Here is a 27561-nt window from a genome sequence, read left to right on the forward strand (position 1 = left end):
GGCGGAGGGCGGTGCATTGCGGGAGCCCGGCAGAATACCGGGATGGGGTCATTAATGATACGCCAACGCCGTTTACTGTACATGCGGCGTAGAATGCATTCACACCGCTGTCGAGGCACCAGAACATGTCATTCAGCAGGGCGCCTGGTGCTGGCCTCGATTTCCGCCTGTCGCGTGATTCTCCGCCCAATTGCATTTCCCAATTCCAGCGTCAGCCAACTGAGAATCCTGCCCATGGTACTTCAGTCAATGTACAAGCACAGCAGTATTTTCATAGAATCATTGAATGATTAGAGCACAGGAGGTGGTCAATTGGCCAACTCTGCTGGCCCTCTGAAGTAGTTAGCCTAGTGCCACTCCCCAAACTTCTCCCATACCCCTGCACATTCTTCCTTTTCAGGTAATAAACCAATTCCCTCTTCAATGCTTCGATCGCACCTCACTCAGGCAGATCCCAACCATTCACTGCATGAAAATGACTTTCCTCATGTCATTACCTCTTTTGCCAATTACCTTAAATCTGTGCCTTGGGTTCTCAATTCTTCCCACTGGGAAGAATTCTCCCCATCTACTCGGCCCAGATATCTTGTGATTTTAAATACTTCTATCAAACCTCCTCTCAACCTTCTTTTCTCCCAGGAATAGTTTTTGCACCCTCTCTTAACACTTTTACATCCTTCCGAGTGTGGTATCCAGAATTAGACATAACAGTTGAGGACGATTCAGTGTTTCATACATGTTTGACACAATTTCCTTGCTTTTGTACTCTATGACCCGAATGCACTGCGTCTTGAAGATGCGGTTCAGGTGCCTCAACCACTCTGGAAGGAACCTCCAATATAGCGCGAGGAGGGACTGCCACATTGTGGTGGCCTGCTGCATCCTCCATGACATTGTACATTGACAAAACCGAGGATACTGTAAGCTTTATTAACTGCTCGTTCAATTTATCCTAGCACATTCAATGATTCACACACGCATTCACCAAGATTTCTTTGCTCCTGCATCCCCTTTAGAATTGTACCCTTTGGGCTGCATCATCTCTGTGATATTTCTATTAAAATGCGTCCCTATGATACTTTTACAATATTTCTTCCAAATAATACAGTATATGCAGTTACTATCCTTGCTTAACTCATGGTGTAGGGAATATACTACGTGTGCTTATCTTAAATGTAGATAATTTTTCCAGAGAAACTCTTTTTGTCTAAGGCGGAACACAGAACAACTTTCACCAGTTCTGATTGAATATTCCAGCCATGATCATTTGGATTTTGTTCAGCATGAAATGTCACTATAAGATATCTGCAGACTTGCAATGCAGCGGTATGCAAGCACTACCAAAACTTATTTTGTTCACACATATGCCAATACTGGAACACGTTGAGACATGTCTACAGAGCAGAATCTGATTATACATTATTTTGCCTTTAACAGGTTGAATTGCATTAGGATGCACTTACGTAAGACTTTCAATTTTGTATTTCATTTCTTCACTTGATGAAACCATCTGCTGCATCATCTCCAGATTCAATTTCTTTGGGGAACAAGTACATAGGTCAACTTTTCTATTAGACTTTTATTTTTGCAACTTGTAGTAGAGGCTATTTTGTTCAAGAAACACTTATTGTACTGGTCCCTAGTCCGAATAATCACAAAGACATCATAGTGACACATGTAGTAGAATAAAAATAAAATGTTACAAATACTCAGCAGGTCAGGCAGTATCTGCAGGGAAAGAAACAGAGTTACGGTCATAACCGTCGAAATTTAGAGGTGTGGTACAGGGTACAGGAAAAAGGACATCCCATCCATTCCATACAGCAAACATTGGTAGGAGTTGTTTATAGGCCTCAAACAGTAGTGGTATTGTGATGCATGTTGCATGTTATGAACCAGGAGATTAGAGAAGCATGTAGAATGGGTAATACAGTAATCATGGGTGATATCAATCTGCATATGGACTGGATAAACCTAATGAGCACTGGTGGACAAATTTCTGGAGTGTGTTAGGGATGGTTTTCTACAGCAGCATGTTGAGTAGCCAACGAGAGAAGAGGCTATTTTGGACCTAGTCTTACATAATGAAAAAAGGCTAATTAATAATATTTCAAAATAACCTTTATGAATGAGTGGCCATAATATGATAGAATTTTATATTGTGTTTGAAAATGAGGTAGTTCAATCTGAAGACAGGGTGTTAAATTTGAACAAACAAAGGAAATTATAACGGTACGAGGGTCAAATTGGTTGAACGGAATTGGGAAAATACATTGGATAAAAGCAAATTACTGTGGGTGCTGGAATCTGAAACCAGAGAAAATGCTGGAAAAACTCGGCAGGTCTGGTAGCATCTGTAGGGATAGAAAAGAGCTGATATTTCGAGTCCAGATAACCTTTGACAAAGGGCCATCTGGGCTTGAAACGTTTTCTCTTTTCGCCGGACCTGCTGAGATTTTCCAGCAGTTCTCTTTGGAAAAATACACTGAAAGGTATGGTAGAACACAGGCAACAGATAGTCATTAAACAATTATTACAAAGCTTATGGCAACTGTACATTCATTTCATGTACAAAACCCAAAGAAAAGTCAGTCAATTATGGCTAACAAAGCAATAAAGAATTTTATAAGATTAAAAGAAAAGACCTATAAATTGGCCAGAAATAGTAAACCTGAGGTTTGGGAGGATTTAAGAATATAGCAAAGGAGAATCAAGAAACTGATAAAGATGGGGGAGAGTAGAATATGAATGCAAACTAGCAAAAAACATTTAAAAAGGCCTGTAAAAGCTCCTATAGGTATATATAACGGAAATGTTTGTTTAAGGCAAATTGCAGGCAGAGTCAGAGTTATAACGGGCAGCACGGTAGCATTGTGGATAGCACAATTGCTTCACAGCTCCAGGGTCCCAGGTTCGATTCCGGCTTGGGTCACTGTCTGTGCGGAGTCTGCACATCCTCCCCATGTGTGCGTGGGTTTCCTCCGGGTGCTCCGGTTTCCTCCCACAGTCCAAAGATGTGCAGGTTAGGTAGATTGGCCATGATAAATTGCCCTGAGTGTCCAAAATTGCCCTTAGTGTTGGGTGGGGTTACTGGGTAATGGGGATAGGGTGGAGGTGTTGACCTTGGGTAGGGTGCTCTTTCCAAGAGCCGGTGCAGACTCGATGGGCCGAATGGCCTCCTTCTGCACTGTAAACTCTATGATAATCTATGATAACGGGAAACATAGAAATGTCAGAAAAGCTAAAATATTACATTGTGTCTGTCTTCACCTAAGAAGATATGAGAAATCTACCAGAATTAGAGAGCCAAGGGATTTGGGGGCGGAGGAGGGGAGAGTGGATGAGGAATTGACGGAAATTAGTAAGAAGGTTGTATCAGAGAAATTAATGGTCCTGAAAGTTGATCAGTCCCAGGGATCTACAATTCTATATCCCAGAGTGTCGAAAGAGATATCTGTGGAGATAGTTGATGCATTCGTGATCATTTTCCAGAATTCTACAGGTTCCGCAGATTGGAAGGTAGCAAATGTCACCCCACAATTTAAGAAGGAAGGGAGAGAGAAAATAGGAAGCTGTTGGGCTGGATTCTCCGACTGTGAGGCTATGCCCTCGCGCCAGCATGGGAACGGTGGCGTTTTACAGTGAAAATGCAGCACCAAACGTCCACCGATCCTCCGTTTGGTTGGGAGCTAGCAGCTGAGTAGCGTGAAGCACCCGACTCTAGCTGCCGATAGTCAGAATTGCCGGCCATGCGCAGACCCAGCCTGCGAAATAGTGCCCCCCTTTGGCGAATGCTGAGACGGTGTTAGGTTGGTGTAGTGACCCAGGGTCTACTTGAGTGGAGACAAGAGGCGAGGTCGTGCAGGGGATCTGGTTTGGGGGCACTGGTGACAGCTTCGCTCGCGTTCTCACCAAAAATACTCTTCAAGTCCAGTGGTTACGTTCACTCTAAAGTTATTGAGGCAATTCAGACATTTAAAACTTGGGCCAATGTTGAAGCTGGCCCCCATCTGTGCGAGCCGGTGAGATTCAATGCCATCTGTGGGGTGTGGGTAGGGAGAGGCTGTAGAGATTGCGAGACCCGTTTCTGGAGGAGCAGTTTTGCCAGTCTAGAGGAATTGACGGTGAAGTTTGGGCTCTGGGGCCCAGACTCATTCAGGTATCTCCAGGTTCAGAGTTTATATCTGACAGATCTTCCCAACATTCCCCGTGGCAGCATCAATATCTCTGATGGAAAGAGTCCTTTTGCTTGCGGGGTCAGAGGAGGGTAGCATATCCGGCATTTATGGGCAAATTCTGGCAGAAGATTCGGCTTCAGTGTAAGGGGTAAAGGCTAGGTGGGAGGAGGAGTTGGACAATATGTTGGACATAATATATGATGAGCTGTGGAGTGAGGCCCTTTGCAGGGTGAACTCATCTAACTGTGCAAGGATGGGTTTGACCGAGCTTAAAGTGCTGTTTAGGGTGTACCTCACCAAGTCTAGGATGAGTTGTTTCTTCTCGAAGGTGAATGTTAGATGCGATGCTGTTCCGGGGGTCCAGCCGATCACGTGCATACATTTACGTTTGAGCACTATGTCAGCGATTTTAAATATTGAACTGGAGTCCTGTCCGTTAGTTGCCATATTTGGGGTGTCGGACTCCTTGCAAATGGGTGGGGAGGAGGATGTTCCTGCCTTCGCCTTGTTGACTGCCCAGAGGCAGGTTCTGCTGGGGTGGAGGTTGGCATCTCCATCCAGCGCCTCAGTATGGTTGGGAGATTTGATGAAGTTTTTGTACCTAGAGAAGGTCAAGTACATTGTGAGGGGTTTGGTCAAGGGATTCGACCTGAGGTGGCAACCTTTTTAAGGAATTGATCACTGTCAGTTGTTTGGGGGGGCGGGGGGTGTAACTGGTGTGTGTTGGTGATACATTTAATATCTTTTGCCTGCAAATTGTATTTGGTTTGTTTGTATAGATTTGTCTATTTTGTAGTTTCTAAAACAAAAATCTTTAATAAAAACATATTTTTTAAAATCCAAGTCATTTACATGAATTGTAAACAGTTGAAGCCCCAGCACTGATCCATGTGGCACACCACTCGTCACATCCTGGGAACCAGAAAAGACCCTTTTATGCCAACTCTGTTTCTTTTCCAACAATTTGGGCGCAATTCAACCGACTCAAGTTAACGTCCATTCAACGGCAGCCGGTCTGGGCACCATTAGGAAGGCTGCCCCAATCTCCCCCCACACACACTTTTGACCCCCCTCATCCCGACCCCAACCTTGGGGAGGCACTCGGAAACCCCTATCACACACCCTTTACCTGGCAAGCCCACCCCCCCCACCCGGGCTTCACTCCTGGCAGTGGTAACCTGGCGTTCTGGCAGTGCCATTGAGGGACCATGGCAGTGCCAGGGTGCCATGCTAGTTGTGCTAAGGTGCCCAGGTGCCAGGGGAAATGGCAGGGTGCCACCCTGCCCTGTCCCCCAACAGCCCTGGGGTCTCTAATGGCTTGGGAGACCCTCCCCCTAGGTGCTGTTACAACTGGTCCACGTTTGTCCACTAAACGGCACCCTGGCCAGTTCTCCCAGGTGTTCTCCCGGGCGCTGGGTGAATTTAGCGTCCGGCAATTTAAATGAGCCGCAAGGCACATTTAAATATTCAGAACTGGATCATGTCCAGTGAGGGAGAGATCCAGGTCGGGTCAGGCAGAGCAAGTTCGGTGATTCGTGCGACGTTTCATGCCCGACACAGAGCCTGATATGGGGCTTGCGCACGGTTCCACTGTTGTGCCCGGGTCCGCGCCGGGCACAACAATGCAGATAAATCTAACAAGTGACTTTGCCAGAATGATTCACTAAAATAATGCTGATCACAAATATTAGAAATAATCAGGGTACATTACGGCAAAAGTCATATTGGAATTCCATTGTACAACCGTGTTTAACAATAATTGCTGAACACATTTTTATTATTATGTATATAATGGGAAGGGCAGCACGATGGCGCAGTGGATTAGCCCTGCTGCCTCACGGCGCCGAGGTCCCAGGTTCGATCCCGGCTCTGGGTCACTGTCCGTGTGGGGTTTGTACATTCTCCACGTGGTTTTCACCCCCACAACGCAAAGATGTGCAGGGTAGGTGGACTGGCCACACTAAGTTGCCCCTTAATTGGAAAAAATGAATTGGGTATTCTAAATTTTTTTTAAAATGTAGATAATGGGAAAGCAACAGTTGAAAAGTTGTCCTTCTATTGCCAGGAAATGATTTTGAAAAATTATTGTAAAAATCGAATCATGGAAATGAAAAATAACCAGGAAAGCAACAGGCGGAGGCCGCAAGAATGGACTACTTCACAATCCTCAGAAAAATAATTTCTATCTGTTAGGAAAACAAAAGTAGTGGGGCGGCACGGTGGCGCAGTGTTTGGTATTGCTGCCTCACGGTGCCGAGGACCGGGTTTGATCCTGGCCCTGGTTCACTGTCCCTGTGGAGCTTGCACATTCTCCCCGAGTCTGCATGGATCTCACCCCCACAACCCAAAACAAAATGTGCATAGTAGACGAATTGGCCACGCTAAATTGGGAAGAAAAAAAGAATTGGGAAAACAAAGATAGTTTTAAAGGGTTTTCATTTGTATTAGCAAGCTTTAGAAATAGGATATAGGGCGCTAGGGGATATAAGTGTCATTTGAGGCGGGTTTTGCTGGGAGTTTACCGCCAGCACTGTCGGCTAGTTCCTTACCGCTATCTAACCACTTAAGTCACTTTTTTGTGCCCTGGGAGTTTCTCACCGGTTTAGCCGACACTTAGAATTATTTTCATCACTGGGGAGTGAACTCACTGGCCAGACCGGCTCCTCAGGGATGGACTGCCATTTTGAAAAGGTGCCCCGATTTCTACGTGAGCTTGTGGGTCCCCCACATCCCACCCATGGGCAATGTCAACCCCACACATATGGGCAATACCACACACTGTCATCAACAGTGCTTTCAATAACCTGCTCACGGATGCTCAGTTTGGGTTCCGCCAGGGTCACTCAGCTCCTGACCTCATTACAGCCCTGGTTCAAACGAGCTGAATGCAGAGGTGAGAGTGACTGCCCTTGACATCAAGGCAGCATTTGACCGAGTGCGGCATCAAGGAGTCCTAGCTAAACTGGAGTCAATGGCAATCAGGGGAAAACTCTCCACTGGTTGGAGTCATACCTGGCACAAAGGAAAATGGCTGTGGTGGTTGGAGGTCAATCATCTCGGGTGAATACACTTAAGTAGGTCTGAAACCTCCTTAAGCACATGTGACTTGGTCCTGCCCATTGTGGGCGGGATTCTTGTCGCGCCATCTCGCGGGACTTGGCTAGATCCCGCAAGGCATAGTGGCTTCCAGGAAGACCACGGGAGACCTCACCAGGCATCTACCGGCCACGTCGCACAACGTGGCCAGTAGATCGTGCCCATAGTTTTAAGTGGGTTTAATTTAATGTTTTTGTGGAAGGAAGGGTAAATCCTATAAGTTAGATTCATGCTGGACAAAGGTGTTTTTAGATTCAGTTACAACTGTGTTTCTATTGTGCTTAGAAAGGGCCATGGCGTGACGGGTAAATAAACTCACAATGTTGCTGAGCAACTGGGTGCCCTTTTAAGGACGAAAGGTTTTGAGTTTAGTTTTGGCTGAACTCATTGCAGTTGGAAATGAGGTAGTAAGAGAGAAGACATCTCTTGCAACTCTGCTCGAAGCAGTTGGTAGAAAGCTAGAGAGAGGAAAGATCTCTCTCTGCATTGCTTGAAGAAAACCATACCATGGAGTAATGGTTTAGAAAACAAGCGCAGACATCTCAAGAGCAGCTAGTTAAGGCAACCAGAGAAATGAAGAGAAGTTTCCAAGAAGTCTGGAATTCAAGATAGGGAAACTGGGAACCAGAACAGATTACTTTTCTATAAAGTCACAAAGAGTTGAAAAGGAATTGGATTGGGAGAGGCCAGAAAGATATTTGCGACAGCGCTAAGGTTTGAGTGACATTATTTGGGATAATCGAGAAAATCAGTGGCTGGATTTCAGAGTTTGTGTGGAAGCCTTTAAGATAAAAGAAAACGTGAAATGAAAGGTGTAAAACCTGAAAGCAAATCTTTGAAGAGAGTAGTTGAGAAAAAGCATTTGAAAAGATTTGAAAGTTTGCCCATTTGAAAGTGGAATTTGAAATCACTCAGTCGGAGTTCAGGGAGATAAGGGGCGGGATTCTCCGCAATCGGCGCGATGTCCGCCGACCGGCGCGAATCAGTCCGGCATCGCGCCGCCCCAAAGGTGCGGAATTCTCCGCATCTTGAGGGGCCGAGCCCTCACCTTGAGGGGCTAGGCCCGCGCCGGACTGATTTCCGCCCCGCCAGCTGGCGGGAAAGGCCTTTGGTGCCCCGCCAGCTGGTGCAGAAATGACATTTCCGTGCGGCGCATGCGCGGGAGCGTCAGCGGCCGCTCACGGCAACCCCGCGCATACGCAGTGGAGGGGGTCTCTTCCGCCTCCGCCATAGTGGAGACCATGGCGAAGGCAGAAGGAAAAGAGTGCCCCCACGGCACAGGCCCGTCCGCGGATCGGTGGGCAATGATCGCGGGCCAGGCCACCGTGGGGGCACCCCCGGGGCCAGATCGCCCCGCGCCCCCCCCCAGGACCCCGGAGCCCACCCGCGCCGCCTTGTCCCACCGGTAAGAGAGGTGGTTTGATTCTCACCGGCGGGACAGGCATTCCAGCAGCAGGACTTCGGCCCATCGCGGGCCAGAGAATCACCAGGGGGGGCCCGCCAACCGGCACGGCGCGATTCCCAGCCCCGCCGAATATCCAGTGCCGGAGAATTCGGCAACCGGTGAGGGTGGGATTCACGCCAGCCCCCGCCCAAGGTGCCTCACACTACAAGAATTCCCTGGGGGAACTCAGAGGAGAAATTCACAGGCGCTAACTTGGGTTCAGAGCAGAGTGTGTGTATTTGACCACAGCCAATCTGGGTGCTTAAAAGATACTGTGTGTTAATGGGACCATTAAAGTTTAAGATATACTTTGTAATTCATGTTAATCTTAAAATCTGTGTGCATTCGTGAAGTTAAGGGAGGAGTAAAGGGGAAATGCATAATAATCCAACTTTCCATGTTTCTAAATGTTAAAAACTAATTTGTGGTCCTGTGACTCTGTTCCTCCACCATTTATTTAAAAAAGTTACGGTTGAGCCAGGGTTCCATTCTGGGATATACCCGTAGTTATATCGACTGACATTGTAACTATCCGTAGCTTCTTCACAAGTAAAATTAGATAAATATACATCAAGACAAAAAACAAGTACAAATGGAAACATATAAATCCTGCACACAATAATTAATTAAATCCTCCCTTATATTTTGGTGCAAGAGCAACCATTCTAATTGTTACAGGAATCTGGTTACATTCACTTTGCAACACACATAGTTTAGATTTACAGCTGATACTTACAAAACTTTTTTGTTGGTTCATGTAGGTCTCTAGAGCTCCTTTTCTGAACTGAAGAAAGTTGATGATGCCACTCAAGATGACAATAGTACATTTTGTTTCTTTGTTGAAAACGTTGATGTATCAGGTGAGCAAATGAGAAAGGAGAAGATAGGAAAAAATAAGAGTCCTACTCATAGCTTCTGTGAAATTACATGCAAGATACGTTGAAGTTGTTTCCAAAATTGGTATCCAGGTAAATAAGCAAGCAGCAAGATTAATCATACTGGTGCACCTGAAAAAAATAGTGCAATTGCCTCATCAAATTTCGAAAGCATTGTTTCTTTCCTTTAACCCCCATTCAACTTCCTAACTTCATTTTACTTCATTCAATATCAATTGTAATTATCAACAAACTGTCAGCAACACCTACTGCTATCATAAAATACAGAAAATGGAAAATCGTACCTTCTCCCATACCACGCAAATGTAATAATAGTGGGCCATGGAGGATGATGACAACCCGCCCTGCGGTGAGCTCCTGGCTCCACATCGTTGGACTATGTCTGACCCATGGCCACAGTACCACCATCCACCCAGACCATCCCTGCATGCGGCTGTGACACTGCAGCGCACGGTCCCGTCCTCTGCCCGGGGGGATGTTGATGGCGGCCCAGGGGGAAGGGGCAGACTCACCTGGGGCTGAGGTAAGACCACCCCTCACACACACACTTGCGCTCAACGTACATGACACCCCCGCACGCTTTGGACAGAGCACAAACGTAGCTTCTGTAGGTGTAACATTGACTTTAATAACCAAATGAGTTCATGCACGTGCCCTAGCCCCTAAAACTCATCTGTGCCCTGCACCCGTGCCAACTTACTCAGTGTCTAATTGTTTGGCCTTACGGGCCCTTTGACTACGGCTACATGGTTCCCCAGACGGTACAGCAGAACTGGAGGTGGACTCCTGTGATTCCTGCCCTCTGACACTGGATCCCTTTGGCGGCCGTTTCCTGGGGCGTCCTGGCCTAGATGGGCCAGGCTGCGGCCCGGGCGACTGGGATGGCGAGCTGCCAGCCTGCCCTGCCCGTTGCCCACCCGATGCACCTGGGACGGAAGGGGGGGGGGGGGGGGGGGGGGGGAGTCCGAGGTGTCGCGGTGTTCCGGGACCTCCCCTACAGGGGGAGCCGGGACGGACCACACCACCTCCTCCTCCCTCGGGGTGCCCGATGGCCCCCAGGCCTCTACATGGGTGGGGGATGCGAACCGACTGGCCATCCGATGCCCCCCCGACATCTGGCGCTGCCAGTCCTGGAGGCCCGTGCTGGTATCGACAGGGGTCTGCAGGTTTGCAGCCATGGAGCCCAGGGGGTTGGCAAACCCTGTCTGTGACAGTGCGACGCCGGCTCGCACATGGCCACTGGCGCCGATGCCGTCAACGATGGCCTGCAGAGACTGGGCCATGGCCAGCTGAGACTGGGCTATGGACTGCTGAGACTGGGCCATGGCGTTGAGCGCCTCTGCCACTGGCACTGGCTCATGGCCTCCTGTGAGAGGGCAGCCATGTCCTGGGCCACAGACGCCGCCTGCACGGAAAGCCCCAGGCCTTGCAAACCGTTCCCCATGTCTGACACCGTCGCACCCATTGCCTCCACCGCGGACGCCACCCGTGCGGTGTCGACCTGGGTGGCACGCATGACCGGCACCACTTCCAGCTCCTGGACGCGGGTGGACTCCTCCACCTGCGACTGCAGCCGCCGCAAGCCGCCCGTCATCCTCTTCGCTCGTCTCCGGGTCGGTGGTTGCATCGGATCTATGGGTGGGTGTGGTAACTCCAGGAACCCGGGATCCATCTGGGCGGCAGATGTTCGCTTGGGCTGGGCTGCCCTCCGACCGCCCGGCCCCTCTGCTGCTCCTACCTCCACCTGCTGTACCGGGACGGCTGTGTTGTGCGCACCAGTGAGTGTACCAGACGCCTCATCACTAAAGTGCCCAACCGAGGTGAGTGTTTCTGCGATGGTGGAGGGTGTTGGTGACAGCAGTGGCGTTGGGTCGTGCTCTTCGTCCCACTCTGAGTCCATGGCACTTTGGGGTGGGGGTTCGTCTCCACCCATCCACTCTGAGTCACTGTTCGGTATTTTGTCTTCCTGGGTAGTGCTGTCCCGGGTAGGGGTGTCCTGGGCAGTGGTGTCCCGGGTAGGGGTGTCCCGGGTAGTGGTGTCCCGGGTAGTGGTGTCCTGGGTAGTGGTGTCCTGGGTAGTGGTGTCCTGGGTACTGGTGTCCTGGCTCGGATGTGACGGGGGCCTGTGGCTGCCCCCCTCGTCGCTGGGTGGCACACGCCTGCCTCGTCGCTCCCGCACGTGACGGGGGTGTCGTCTCCCTGTTGCTCCAGGTCTCTCCGTCTCCCGTGGTGTGCGAGGGGCATCCTGCGGGCGTCGCATGCCGGAGGGTCCGGGTCTCTCCATCTCCCGTGGCCTCCGAGGGGCATCCTGCGGGCGTCGCATGCCGGAGGGTCCAGGTCTCTCCGTCTCCCGTGGCCTCCGAGGGGCATCCTGCGGGCGTCGCATGCCGGAGGGTCCGGGTCTCTCCGTCTCCCGTGGCCTCCGAGGGGCATCCTGCGGGCGTCGCATGCCGGAGGGTCCGGATCTCTCCGTCTCCCGTGGCCTCCGAGGGGCATCCTGCGGGCGGTCTGCATCTGCGGGGATGGGTGCCTCGACGCTTGATCCTGCGATACACAATGAAGCATGCATGGTTAGGCACGCAGGCAGTGATCAGCTGTTATGGGGGAGGGGGGATATTGGGGAGGGGGGATATGGGGACGGGCTGTCGGTGGCTCGCTTGCTAGTACGCCCCCGACCTCTGCATCAGCAACCTCCCGGTCGTCAGGTCCGCCAGCCAGTTCCAGGGCCCTTTCCTCGTGTTCGGTCAGTGGCCTCTCATCAGCGGGGCCTCCTCCAGTCCTCACATGCTCCCTATTGTTGTGTGCGCGCTTCTCCTGTGGCGGGGGGGTGGGTAGGGGTGGTGGCAGGGGTAAAAGGCAACACTGTTAGGCAGGTATATGAATGCACGCCATCGGTTGCGCGTGTATTGCAGAGGTTAAGGTTAGGGCTGGATTCACTTGGGGATATGGGGAGGGGGGGATATGGGGGAGGGGGGATACAGGGAGGGGGGATACGGGGGAGGGGGGGATACGGGGGAGGGGGGGATACGGGGAGGGGGGGATACGGGGAGGGGGGATACGGGGAGGGGGGGATACGGGGGAGGGGGGATACGGGGGAGGGGGGGATACGGGGGAGGGGGGGATACGGGGAGGGGGGATACGGGAGAGGGGGGATACGGGGAGGGGGGATACGGGGAGGGGGGATACGGGGGAGGGGGGATACGGGGAGGGGGGATACGGGGAGGGGGGATACGGGGGAGGGGGGATACGGGGGAGGGGGGATACGGGGGAGGGGGGGATACGGGGAGGGGGGGATACGGGGAGGGGGATACGGGGAGGGGGGATACGGGGAGGGGGGATACGGGGAGGGGGGATACGGGGGAGGGGGGATACGGGGGAGGGGGGAAACGGGGAGGGGGGATACGGGGAGGGGGGATACGGGGAGGGGGGATACGGGGAGGGGGGATACGGGGAGGGGGGATACGGGGAGGGGGATACGGGGAGGGGGATACGGGGAGGGGGATACGGGGAGGGGGATACGGGGAGGGGGGATACGGGGGAGGGGGGATACGGGGAGGGGGGATACGGGGAGGGGGGATACGGGGGAGGGGGGATACGGGGGAGGGGGGATACGGGGGAGGGGGGATACGGGGAGGGGGGATACGGGGAGGGGGGATACGGGGGAGGGGGGATACGGGGAGGGGGGATACGGGGAGGGGGGATACGGGGAGGGGGGATACGGGGAAGGGGGGATATGGGGGAGGGGGGATATGGGGGAGGGGGATATGGGGGAGGGGGATATGGGGGAGGGGGATATGGGGGATGGGGGGATATGGGGGAGGGGGGATATGGGGGAGGGGGGATATGGGGGAGGGGGGATATGGGGGAGGGGGGATATGGGGGAGGGGGGATATGGGGGAGGGGGGATATGGGGGAGGGGGGATATGGGGGAGGGGGGATATGGGGGAGGGGGGATATGGGGAGGGGGGATATGGGGGAGGGGGATATGGGGGAGGGGGGATATGGGGGAGGGGGGATATGGGGGAGGGGGGATATGGGGGAGGGGGGATATGGGGGAGGGGGGATATGGGGGAGGGGGGATATGGGGGAGGGGGGATATGGGGGAGGGGGGATATGGGGGAGGGGGGATATGGGGGAGGGGGGATATGGGGGAGGGGGGTATGGGGGAGGCTCACCCTGCCTGCTCTGACGAGGTCGTTCACCTTCTTGTGGCACTGGGTGCCTGTCCGTGGTGTCAGGGCCACAGCGGTGACGGCCTCTGCCACTTCCCTCCACAGACGCCGGCTGTGGCGTGGGGCAACTCTGCGGCCGTGCCCGGGATACAGGGCGTCCCTCCTCTGCTCCACTGCGTCCAGGAGCGCCTCCACATCCCGTGGCTCGAACCTCGGGGCTGAGCGGCGGCCAGCCATCCAGTCGGGTGTTCCGGTCGGGTGTTCCGGTCGGGTGGGGGGGGGAGCAGCGTGGCCTTATGAGCCGTCACGCCGTGCGGCGTGTATGACGCTGCACGGCGTGAACCACGTGCGCAAGCGCGGATCCCGTCACGTCGCTGCTAGCCCATTTCGGGTCGGAGACTTTTGACCCATTTTTCCGACGTGACGCAAGTCAGATTTGCGCCGTTTTTTGCGCCGATCGGCGGACTTTGCGCCGATAACGGAGAATTTCGCCCAGTATGTTTGTAGGTCAGGACAAATCTCTGAATTAATAATCCACTCCGAGATGTTGTGGGAAGTTGGTAAAATGGGACATACAAGAGTCAACAAGTCGTAGGGAACTCGCTCTAAGCTTCATTTTTTTTACACTGTCAGAAGTGCAATGATCTGATTCAATGATACCTTGGATGACCCTAGAGTACATACATCAACACACAAAACTCAAGAAGGTATTTGTATAGGTCTGTGGTGTTTAGAGGATGGCTGTGGTTTGAGGTAGGTGCTCTATATTCATGCCATTGCATCCCCGATATTACAAGACTATATCAGAGTCAGACAGAATTTAGATGGGGAGGATCCTTGTGGAGAAGCTAAAAATCAAATCAGATGCAGCAGCCAAATCTAGACAAAAGTTCTCAATATATTTGTGCTGCTTCTGCACAGCTGATTAACAAGTGCTATTCACTGGAACGGAGAAATACCCAGGAAGCCATATTCCAAGCAGAGCGTCAATCCAGAATTATCTGATCATTGGCTAAATCAGTCATAGAATTTACAGTGCAGAGGGAGCCCATTCGGCCCATCGAGTCTGCACTGGCTCTTGGAAAGAGCACCTTACCCAAGGTACATACCTCCACCCTATCCCCATAACCCAGTAACCCTACCCAACACGAAGTGCAATTTTGGACACTAAGGGCAATTTAGCACGGCCAATCCACCTAACCTGCACATCTTTGGACGTGGGAGGAAACCGGAGCACCCAGAGGAAACCCACGCACACACGTGGAGGATGTGCAGACTCCGCACAGTCCCACTTCATAATTTTGTCCCCCTTTGATCTCTCATCTGAGATCTGCCAATACGTTAACGCACATTTAAAAATACTACAGGTTAGGAAAAATACAGCCCAGTGTCACTTCTATTGTTCAGTTTTAACATGCCTCAAGAATCCACAATACTGAAGGTCTTAAGTGAACAGAAGCATTGCCAGGAGCTGGAGCATTTCTGCTGGCAAAGTCAGTGATACTTCTATGGGCTATGGGAAGCACATAGCTGCCCACACCACCAAGGAGTTTCAAAGCATGCAAGATTGTATTATAGTGCTTTGGGGGGGGGGGGAAATCACAGAAAAAAAATCTGTCGAACAGAAAGGGCCCAATGGAGCAGTTAGTTTCGCAGATGGTTCAAAATTGACCCTTTCAACTATTACAGGCATTCATGACGACAGGTTCAGCAAAGATGAGGAATTTCGTACATAAACCAAAAGGGCAGCAAACTAGCGTGATGTTATTTTGGGGATGGATAGGCAGGCAGAATGGAGAGTAATTTTGATGCAGTGAATAATTGTTCACTTGTTCACCTGAGGAAGGAGCAGTGCTCCGAAAGCTAGTGACATCGAAACAAACCTGTTGGACTTTAACCTGGTGTTGTAAGACTTCGTACTGTGCTCACCCCAGTCCAACGCCGGCATCTCCACATCATGTTTAGGTAATGTTAGGGAATTTACTCTACTGGATTAAATCCTTAATACTGATGTTGGGACAGCATTCAAAATACATGAGAGCAGTGGGCAAATTTGCCCTGAGGTTCCCCCAAACCCTTGAAAAATCAATGACATGGGCATAAATGAGAGAATGGTCACCTCCATGTGAGAGACCGGATGACACACGTGCAAGGCCCAACTCCCTGCATGTGCGATGATGTTACACCACTAGCGGCTGCTGTGAACCAGAGCTGGAGCCACTGCCACAACGGCCAGGAAGAAATCATCATGGTGCTTTCTTGATAATAGTCCCTTTTCTATAAAACAGCTATTTTTCAACTCAGTATGAACACCACTATGGGAGAACTGAAACAAATTATTTTTTTAAAAGCTGGAAGTAAATAGGACAGTCAGGATATGTGAAGAGGACAAACATGTCAACGTTTCAGGTTGGGTCTTTCTTCGCAACAGAGAAATAAGTGAGAAGGAAGCATATTAACAGAATCAGAAAGCAGGTTGGAGAGAGAAAAAGAAACATTCAGAAAAACGTGCATGGAAAGTAATATATAAAAGAGACAAAATCAGAGGTGTTTAACAGTGGAATGATACAATGGATAATCTCAGTCAACTAATTATCAGAAATGTTAAGAGATTCATAAAAGGTTTTAAATTTGTGTTTAAATAATCTTTATTGTCACAAGTTGGCTTTCATTAACACTGCAATAAAGTTACTGTGAAAAGCCCCTAGTCGCCACATTCCGGCGCCTGTTCGGGTACACAAAGGAAGAATTTAGAATGCCCAAATTACCTAACAGCACGTTTTTCGGGACTTGTGGGAGGAAACCGGAGCACCTGGAACAGACACAGGGAGAATGTGCAGACTCCCCACAGAAAGTGACCCAAGCCGGGAATCGAACCTGGGACCCTGGGAATCAGATGAGAATCTAAATGGATGTGAGAATGAAGATACTGCCAAACTTAGGGGGGGGCTGGCACTACCGAGCCTAAGTGAGTATTATTGGGCCGCTAATATTTCAATGGTGAGTAAGTGGATGGGAGAGGAGGAGGGAGCGGCGTGGAAGAGATTAGAGAGGGCGTCCTGTAGGGGGACTAGCCTACAGGCTATGGTGACAGCCCCATTGCCGTTCTCACCGAGGAACTACACCACAAGCCCGGTGGTGGTGGCTACACTGAAGATTTGGGGACAGTGGAGACGGCATAGGGGAAAGACTGGAGCCTTGGGGGGGGTCCCCGATAAGAAACAACCATAGGTTTGCCCCGGGGGGAATGGATGGGGGATATGGAATGTGGCAAAGAGCAGGAATAACGCAACTGAAAGATCTGTTTGTGGATGGGAAGTTCGCGAGTCTGGGAGCGCTGACCGAGAAATATGGGTTGCCCCAAGGGAATGCATTCAGGTATATGCAACTGAGGGCTTTTGCGAGGCAACAGGTGAGGGAATTCCCGCAGCTCCCGACACAAGAGGTGCAGGACAGAGTGATCTCAAAAACATGGGTGGGGGATGGTAAGGTGTCAGATATATATAGGGAAATGAGGGACGAAGGGGAGACTATGGTAGATGAACTAAAAGGGAAATGGGAAGAAGAGCTGGGGGAGGAGATCGAGGAGGGGCTGTGGGCAGATGCCCTAAGCAGGGTAAACTCGTCGTCCTCGTGTGCCAGGCTAAGCCTGATTCAGTTTAAGGTATTACACAGGGCACATATGACTGGAGCACGGCTCAGTAAATTTTTTGGGGTGGCGGATAGGTGTGCGAGGTGCTCGAGAAGCCCAGCGAATCATACCCATATGTTTTGGTCATGCCCGGCACTACAGGGGTTTTGGATGGGGGTGACAAAGGTGCTTTCAAAAGTAGTAGGAGTCCGGGTCGAACCAAGCTGGGGGTTGGCTATATTTGGGGTTGCACAAGAGCCGGGAGTGCAGGAGGCGAGAGAGGCCGATGTTTTGGCCTTTGCGTCCCTAGTAGCCCGGCGCAGGATATTGCTAATGTGGAAAGAAGCCAAGCCCCCGGGGGTGGAGACCTGGATAAATGACATGGCGGGGTTTATAAAGCTAGAGCGGATTAAGTTCGTCCTAAGGGGGTCGGCTCAAGGGTTCACCAGGCGGTGGCAACCGTTCGTCGAATACCTCGCAGAAAGATAGACGGAATGGGAAAAAGAAGGCAGCAGCAGCAGCCCAGGATTGGGGGGGGGAGGAGGAACCAGAAGGACTCTCAGGGTTGTTAATATATACTGTATAGTATGTATAGGTCGTTGCTACAGATAATTATATATTGGACTGTTAAATTATATTTTTGGAGAGTGTTACTTGTGACAAGGCAGTTGCCAATTAGGGCTAGTTTTCATTTTTGTTATTTATTATTTATTCATTTTTTGTTTATAAAATAGGTCATTGCTATTTGTGTTGTTATAATATTGTGTAAAGGATGCACAATGTACTGTGTTGGTTGACCAAAAATTTTCAATAAAATATTTAATAAAAAAAAAAGATACTGCCAAACTGTGTATAGTTATAATTAGACCACAAAGTAGGATGAAAACACAGGATGCGATATTGTTCTTGAAGTTTATACTGAGCTTTAGATGGTACATGGTGAAATTAATTTTGCCATTTTCAAAACCCATCCTAAATCTTTTCTACATGATGTTTCCTTATTACTACTCCCTATTTTAATGTTGTCAACAAATTTCATGTGCTTACATTTGCTTCCAAAACAATGTCAGTTAGGAACAGTTCACAGGAGAACACACTCAACTCTTTTTGTAGCACTTTTCATTCTGAGTGGGAAGAATGTCTATTCAAATCTCAATCCAGAGATTTGAGTACATAATCTAGGGTGGCAATTCAATGCAATACTGAGGGAAGATTCACCATTCCAGGAACTGTTTTCAGATGAAATGTTGAATCAAAACCTCATCTACTTGCTCAAGTGCACCAAAATGATCAACAACAGTTCTAAAGAGGTGTAAGGAATTTTTGTGTGTCCTGGCCGACGCTGATCCCTCAATCAATATGACTGATTCGCGAGTCATTTATCTTACAGTCTTTGGTATTTGTGCTACTGTATCAATCCAAAGAAAGAAATCAACACAATGAAGAAGGTAATGTCACTCTGTGACTGCATCACAAAATGAGGAAGTTGTGAGAATGAAAAGGAAGCCTGTGAAAATCAAAAAGCAGCTCGGTAAAATCTCAAAAAGAACTCTTGAAAAATAAACTACTTTATTTAAGTTGATTATTTTCCTAATTTTGTATATACGTTTATAACAACTCGCACTTTGCATATTTGCTTGAATCTAGAACTCAAATTAATTTGGAAATGTTTCAAACTTACTTGGGTTCAAGAGGTCACTCATCTCAAAATAGGGAATTGAGCACAGTAATATTAAATTCTGCCTGAGAGAGATATAAAATATTAGTTCAGACAACGTTATAGGATCTCACAAATAAAAATCCAGCACACATCATTTAACAGTATTTGTTGGTTGCAATGCAAATGTGATAAAAATTCTATGAAAGTTAAAATCTACTTAGTAAAAAAACATTATTTAACTAAATACATCGTAGCCTTTTAAAGTACAATTCATGCTTGTCACAACTTACTTATCAGTAAATAACCATGTCTAATGTATCATCTTTAAAAAGTCAGCCAAGTTTTAAAAAGTCAGCCAAGTCTTTGGATTAGACCCGTAACAGGGATTTATGTAGTAACATAAAGAGTTCAATCAACATGATAAATGACTACCAGGATCCAAGAAGTGAAAAGCCAAGACCAATATTATCACTGAGAATTTCTTAGGGGCTTTTACCTACTTTGTCATCATGACATCGCCAGAAACACAAATTATAGGCATAATAAGTGGGTGCTTCTGCCAGTCGTCAACCAAAGTCATGGTGAAGAAGTGGGAGAAGCTGTGTCAAAATTTCCAGCATATAGTAGTCAGTTACCACTGCAAAAACACTTTTTAAAATAAATGGGATGATCTTGGAGGAAAATTTTAATTAATCTCAAACTCTGCAGGCCAGAAAGATGGTTAATTGGTGACCTCGTCAAAATATTAAACAGTATAGGGAACATAAAACTGAAACACTCTGCAAGCAGAATCATCAGGTCAGAGGGCATAAAGTTAAATTGATGTAAAGACTCAAATCTGATAAATCTGCAATAATTTGCCAGTCAGCCTAATAGTCAAAACCATTGGAGACTAACAATTATTTTACACCAGATAGCACACATCATATTAGCGTTGAATAAGAACAGAGGAACTATGTGGAGCACAAATTCCTTTGAAAAAGAATCACTGGAGATCAGATGACGTTCCTTGGAACTGGAACAAGCAAACAGAACATCTCTATTTAAAAAATGTGCACAAAATGTCAATCACGTAATGCAGTCCTACATTAAGAACAAATGAAATAATGGGAACCATCTTGAAAGAGTGGGCTGCAATTAAAAGCAATAACTGCTTATTCATCTCAGGTGTTTATGGGATTAACATTATAAATTTATACTTCTCAGAGTTTTACAAATTAAGCAATCTTAGAATAGTTTATGATATAGTTAGCATGTTTGAGGAAGTAGTGAAAACAAAAATCAGCAGGAGCGGCACAATCGAACAATGGCTAGCACTGCTGCCTCACGGCGTCGAGGATCTGGGTTCGATCCCGGCCCCGGGTCACTGTCTGTGTGGAGCTACCGTGTCTACAGGGGGTCTCACCCCCGCAACCCAAATATGGCCAAGGTAGGAGGATTGACCACGCTAAATTGTCCCTTAATTGAAAAAAAAAAAAGAATTGAGCACTTTAAAAATGAAAAATAAACCAGCACCCTTCAAGGGTAAAGTCAGACTGGGAGAATTTTAACTGGATACTAGATTCTGGAAAATAAAGGTACTTTTCGGATCACAGGAGTCACCAATCAGTATCACCAAATCAGAGGTGTACATGGGGCTGACTCAAAATTTGTAATACACACCCATTTAAAACTTTTCCCATTACCTATACAAACGCATTGTCAATGTTCAGGTTTTGGACTTCACTAAAACTAATTACAAATGTAAGACCCAAGTACACTAACACAACTTATTTGTACAAATTGATTCAAGCTGTTTGCATTGGAGATAGCACCAAAACTCTGAAACTCTGACAGAAGTATTTATATAATTTCCACTTATCATAGAAGCATAGAAAATAGAAACAGGAGGCCATTCAGCCCCTCAAGCCTTCTCCGACATTCAATACGATCATGGCTGATCCTCTAACTCAACGTCATACCACCACTCTCTCCCCATAACCCTTGATGCCTTCAGTCTAGAGATGTATTTCCTTCTTAAATATATTCAGTAACTTCAATTCAATCACGAATCTGATAAAGATCAAATGCTGCAACCTGCATTAAGGTTGGTATTAGGTTTCCCCAGTATTCTTCAAAAAAGATTAAAAATTGATCAGTGTGGAATATTTAAATGATGGTTAGTGCTGGTGTCTCACAGTGGCAGGGACCTGGGTTCAATTCCAGCCTTGGGTGACGGTTTGTGTGGAGTTTGTACGTTCAGCCAGTGTCTGCGGGGGTTTCCTGCAGGTGCACCAGTTTCCTCCCACAGTCCAAAAATGTGGTTAGGTGGATTGACCATGCTAAATTGCCCCTTAAGTGTCCAAAAGGCTAGGTGGGGTACAGGGATAGGGTGGGTGCTCTTTCAGAGGGTTGGTGCAAACTCGATGGACCGAATGGTCTCCTTCTGCACTGCAGGGCTTTTATAATAAACTGGAGTGAATAAAGTTAAAAATACATAGTGAATAAATGCTGGTAACAGAGAAGCTAACAGTTCTCTTATGTATCAAAGCTCCAAAATCTTCATCTTTGATTATCAAATATCAAAGATATCTTGTTCTACAAGACTACTCTGATACTTACATGCAAACATTCAGATTCATAATAGGGATAAAGCCTTCAGAAAGTTGAGGATATGGCGTATTTTCACTCATGGGCATCTATATATAAACCAGACAGATTTATTTACGACATTTAAAAGGCTTAAGAACATTCAATTTTCAAAACACACCTTTCAGAAGTTGGCTGACAGGAGGTTATCGGCAACAATAAATGTCCTGTAATGTTAAAGTAAAATACTTTGGGGCACTTATCCAACATTGCCAAGAGCACAATGAATGAATATTTTTCATCTTACTGTCATGGGAGTGTACCTTTAAGAAAAGGGTGTTTATCAAAAAGCTGCAGTGATGTCATTGTGTGGGTGGAGCTGGGTTGTGTCTCTGGCTTTTACTTTTATTTTGAGCTGGAAGCTGTTTGTGGCTTTGTGTTTTACTTTCGTTTTAGGCAGTTGAAAGCTGAATCCAGGCAAGGAAGGTTCATTTTGTCTCTCTCTCTATGTTAAATGGTGTCCAGATCACTTGATAATTTAAAAGTGATAACTGTCTTGTGTAAAGAATTTATACCTACTGCTTTGTTAAAAAGGGTGTTTGGCTTATGGATGTTGTTAGGAAAGTTATTAAGGGTTACATATAGGGTACTGTATCTGTGGAGGGGGGGGGGGGGGGTAGTTGTGTTGGCAGTTGATAAAATGTTTACTGTGTGTTTATAAATGTTAACTGAATTCATAGAATAAACATTGTTTGCTTAAAAATACTTAAGGTCTCTGTTGCATAACACCTGGAAAGTAGGCCCTTGTGCTCCTCATAACCAAAATCTATTAAAAGTTGTAGGTCAGGTAAACTCTATGATATACTTTGGAGTTTCCTAAAACCTGGACCATAACATTACAAAGAAAAACATTATTTCATGCAACTCAAATATGCTATGAATTTGATAACATCAAAACACTTCCAACGTGCACTTACTTCAGTCTAAATGTTATTTCTAGATATTATTCTAGCTTTGAATACCAACAGATCAACTGTGATAGAATACATCAGAAGCACTCTTAAATGAACAGGCAAAGAACTGTTCAAAAGGAGTGATTTTGTGGAATTTGTGAGTTAGTCCCCTGGTATTCCAGGAGTGACTGTACAATAATCAGAAAGACCAATTATAGTGGGTCTGGAAATAAAGCCAAGGAATGCACTTTGCAGGAGGCAATGAATGTATTCAAATCCATAGTTAAGCAGTAGGGATTAAACAAAGCCCTACTCATGTATAATTGTCAACTCTCATGTGTTATATTGGGAACCCATGTTACAACTAATCCTACCATCATACTACAGTTGGTGTGCGCACAGAATCGAAAACAAGAACACCGGGCAGAATTTACTGCCTGTTCATACCGGCGGGAAATTCAGGTCCCACCCTGGTGCACAGGTTTGCTAACGCCAATGGATGCAGTCAACAGGAAATCTCTTTGATAACAGCGGGACTGGTAGATCCCGCTGGCGGGCCTCCTCCTCCACCAGAAAATACAGAGCAGGGTGATCGGTAAGTCCTGTCCACTACATTCATCATTTTCCCAACAGTCTTCCCAATGAGCAGCATGGTAGCACAGTGGTCAGCACTGTTGCTTCACAGCTCCAGGGTCCCAGGTTTGATTACTGGCTTGGGTCACTGTCTGTGTGGAGTCTGCACGTTCTCCCTGTGTCTGTGTGGGTTTCCACCGGGTGCTCCCATTTCCTCCCACAAATCACGAAAGACATGCTTGTTAGGTAATTTGGACATTCAAAATTCTCCCTCAGTGTACCCAAACAGACGCCAGAATGTGGCGACTCGGGAATTTACACAGTAACTTCATTGCAATGTTAATGTAAGCCGACTTATGACACAAATAAAGATTATTATTATAAGGTCCGACTAACCATGTAAAGGCAATCTGGTCGTGCATCAAAGATAATCTGTAGACATCTCATGTATAATCGCTGTACAGAATCCGGCTGTTGAAAAAATTAAAGCCGTTATCAACGTGTCAGACTAGTTAAGCTCAAATACTTCATTTTCAATGCAGGAAAAGTATCAACATCATTGTGATATTTAGTTCATAAATTGTAGCTATTGATATTGTAATTTAGGTCAGTAAACTGCTTGTAAACGATTGGTTTCAAGTAAATGCTTTGTTTCCTTCTTTCATGTTGCCTCTACAACAAAGCTGCACGCTAATGTTACGGTCATATACTATATGTACTTTTTCCAAGTAAAGATTAGACTTTGCAAAAACTTGTAAGCCCAATCCCGATCTTTACATGCCGATGCAAAAGTTTGTTGTCAGCGTTTTTAAAAATGGAAGTTGTGGTGTTCTTTGTGTCACTAAATTCAGGATGGTTGACGTAGTGTTCACAAAGACCACAAAATAGCTTTACCTTGAACAAAGCTATAAAATTAACACTACTAATTTGGATTCAACACTTACTCCTAGATAATACAGTTGATAATAAACATATAATCTACACTCATCAACTACTAATCTCTACACCATAACATTAACTATGATCTGCTCTCATTCACACACTCTTTCCTTCAGTCTGCTGTCTAGCCTTTTCCTCAACCTCTCACCCATCAGGCTCAGCATCAATGTCTTATATACTTGTACATCTAGCTCCCTCTAGTGGTTGAGTTATACATTTCATTAACCCTTGCAGTTCTTCCATTTATGATAACACCACAGTAGTCACCCTGCATTTATTCAGTGTTTCAACAACAAACTTTCTCCGCTCTTCATTCAATCTAATAGTTTCTATCAGGATAGTGATTCTATTTTGGGTAATCTAGCTGCACAAGCTCAACTTCCCTTTCAGAAACTCCTGTGGTATGACATTGTAGAAAATGTTTATAAAAGGATACCAAACTGCATGTTCACAGAGCATATCTATGCTTTAAACTATTGGCATCTTTGTATTGTTACAAGGATGTGTTTTTTAAAAAGAAATTCTCTTCTGACTGGATTTTAAAAACTGAAACTCTCTAAAAGACAATGGAGACTGCCAGACAGCCAGCAGAGTACATTATGAGACTGTTACCAAGCAGAAGGGAGATCAGAGAACAAAAGGCTGTACAAAAACAGACTTCAAAAGCTGTTTGCTTTCCCTCGCTCTTGAATATTATGCCCAGATTTGTAAAGTAACCTGAGAAGAGAAATCTACTGCAAACCGAGGTCTTTTAGGAACAAAACATGGAAATCTGCTCCATTCAACTACACCCAGGAGGAAAGCTGAACACAATGGCCGCTACATGGAGTCACCACATTGAGATCGGGCAAAGAACAGCTAACCTTATGCTCCTTTTTGTCATCTAATTCATGAACTGTCAAAATCCTTAAGCCTGTCCTCTGATTCTGCCCTCTGTTGTGTGTGGGCCCAGACGAATGTGTGTGACGTATGATTGGTTTACCTTTTTTGTTTAATTTCTGAAATAGTTTCAATAAACTCATCTTGTTCTTTATTTAATCTAAGAATGCCTGTCTGACTGATTCTTTACAAATGAAATGTAAATAGCGGGACTCATGTGGCATTGGCAAAGCACAACCCCCCAAATTCACAACAAAATAAATCCTGTTCTGGTCAGACCTAGAGTGGTCAAATAGGATAGTAATTTCACCCCTCCTCACATGGTCATAACAAAATTTTATAATTAAATTAAATTCAAACAGATCCAGCAGCTATCTTTTTAACATCCAGAGAACGCAAATGGTATGTAATGGTGGCTGCTGTTTATTAACTTGCAGGATCACAATAAAAAAAGACAAGATCATAATAAAAAAAGACAAACAATTTTCTAGGTTCTAATCAAAACACACATACTTCACTCTCAGAAATCTCAAAAACTTATTTTTAAATGTGTACCTCTTCCCAAATGCCAGTCTAGAATCTCTCCTAAAAACTAAACCTCTAACCCATTTAGTAGGATATATATATATATAAAATGTTCCATATGACAGTTCAAGTATATTTTATAAATGCACAAATGTCTTAGAAGAGGAAAAAAATAATTTAACTAGGATTTTTAACCTTTTCAAACTTTCTTTGAAGAGTACAATGCTCTGCAACTGGCATTAAGAGAAATTAGCTTGTAATTGGCCTTCAGGGGTGTATTTCTATAGATCAGACCTTTTAGAACAAAAGGGCCATAGGTCCACCAATATAACGTGCATTACATTGTTTAACACTCCTGTCCTCACAAAACAATGCATATTTGGTTGCAAATAAGACCACGAAAGGGCAGCTTTACACCGTTTAAAATAGTAAAATATTTACCTTTGATAGGTCAGCTTTTGTGAAGTTGTTCGCTTCTGATCCACTTAAAATGTGTCTGCGACAAAAATTCACAATATAGTCCATTTTGCAAATGGGATATGGAAGTCTGTTGTCCCCTTCCATTTGAGCTATTAAGAAAAAAGCTATATTTTAGAAGTCAGAAGTATACATAATATGTGCACTGCAGCTGAATATGAAATCATAATTGTTCTCTCAATGTAGGAGTTACCAATATTTACATGTTATAACGCCGTTCATTTTTTGAGCATACATCATCACCTCTACACAAGTACAGCAGTATCCAAAAGACAGACTCACAAATCATCAAAGACTTTCATCACCGCAGAAGAGAGGTTCACATGCCCAAGTTCTCTGACACCACAAAAGAGGGGTTGTATACTCTATTTTATTATCTTTGGCAGAGTTATGAGCTCTTTAACCCCCCAAGGTCCAAGCAGCCCAGTGAAGGATAAAACATCACATAGAGGAAAATCATACTGACGGTTAAGCGAACCGTCTCCCTATTTATTCACCAACCATGGATTAGTGTCTTGAGATTTCAACCAGTGAGTGCATTAGATTTAGCAGTGCTATCTTCTATGATAATTACCCTGCATTTGAGATAAACTTTAAGAGTGACTGTTTTCAGGAGCTGGACAGTATGCAATGTAGAAAGTTGTGCACAGCAGGTAACAAAAGCACTCTGCAATGACAAGCATTTCTCATTTGCTACGAGGGTCTCAAGGTTTAGCTGAAGAATTCTAAAAGTTAATTACCACAGCTGGAGTACTGTATGGAGTTCTGGTCACTACACTATAGGAAGGAAGTGATTGCACTAGAGGGGGTACAGAGGAGTTTCACCAGGATGATGCCTGGGCTGGAGCCTTTCAGCTAACAGGAGAGAATGGATAGGCTGGGGTTGTTTTCCTTGGAGAAGAGAAGGCTGAGAGGGGACCTGATTGAGGTGTATAAAATTATGGAAAGGAACTTTTCGCCTTAGTGGAGAGGTCATTAACCCGGATTTAAGTTAAAAATTTAAGAGGGGATGTAAGGAAAAACATTTTCACCCAGAGGGTGGTGGGAATCTGGAACTCACTGCCTGAAAGGGTGGTAGTGGTATGAACTCTCACAACATTTAAGTAGTATTTAGATGAGCACTTGAAATGCCATAGCATACGAACCAAGTGCAGGAAAAGAGGATTAGAGTAGATAGGTGCTCCATGGCCGGCATGAACACGATGTGTGGAAGGGCCTCCTTCCGTGCTGTAAAACCTCTATCACTCTATCATGCGTTAATCTTCCAGTTACAAAGACAGTGATTAAGCACAAAAATAGCAAGTGTCTAATTCACTTACATACTGGTGCTGGCAGTAGCAAGGGAAAGAATCTAGAACACGGCACCATATACTTGTTCACTTAGCCACGATAACAAAAATATAAAGGGAAACACTGGTGACTGTCATAATATACACCAGTATATCATGGTGCAGCCACACACACTGATGGACACACAGCGGGACCAATCAACACACACAACACCGCAGCCAATCACCAGTTAGAGCACACTCACTATATAGACAGAGGGCATCAGAGTTCCCGCTCATTC

At 46.5% G+C, this 27561-nt stretch overlaps 1 protein-coding gene across 3 annotated transcripts in view; it reads right to left on the bottom strand.

The window, feature by feature from the left end:
* Positions 1-27561, bottom strand: part of nuf2 (UF2 component of NDC80 kinetochore complex) — an 83301-nt gene that overhangs the window by 45139 nt on the left and 10601 nt on the right. For all 3 annotated transcript variants that reach the window (XM_072511498.1, XM_072511497.1, XM_072511499.1), the window contains exons 2-7: positions 25956-26083; positions 23568-23642; positions 21679-21755; positions 19099-19160; positions 9455-9552; positions 1464-1537 (exon numbers count right to left, since the gene is read on the bottom strand). In XM_072511498.1, the coding sequence (XP_072367599.1) occupies positions 1464-1537; positions 9455-9552; positions 19099-19160; positions 21679-21755; positions 23568-23642; positions 25956-26078 (509 nt within the window). In that variant the 5' untranslated portion in view covers positions 26079-26083. The remainder of the gene's footprint in view (positions 1-1463; positions 1538-9454; positions 9553-19098; positions 19161-21678; positions 21756-23567; positions 23643-25955; positions 26084-27561) is intronic.

The sequence above is a fragment of the Scyliorhinus torazame genome, chromosome 7 (genome assembly GCF_047496885.1).
Source record: "Scyliorhinus torazame isolate Kashiwa2021f chromosome 7, sScyTor2.1, whole genome shotgun sequence".
NCBI lineage: Eukaryota > Metazoa > Chordata > Chondrichthyes > Carcharhiniformes > Scyliorhinidae > Scyliorhinus > Scyliorhinus torazame.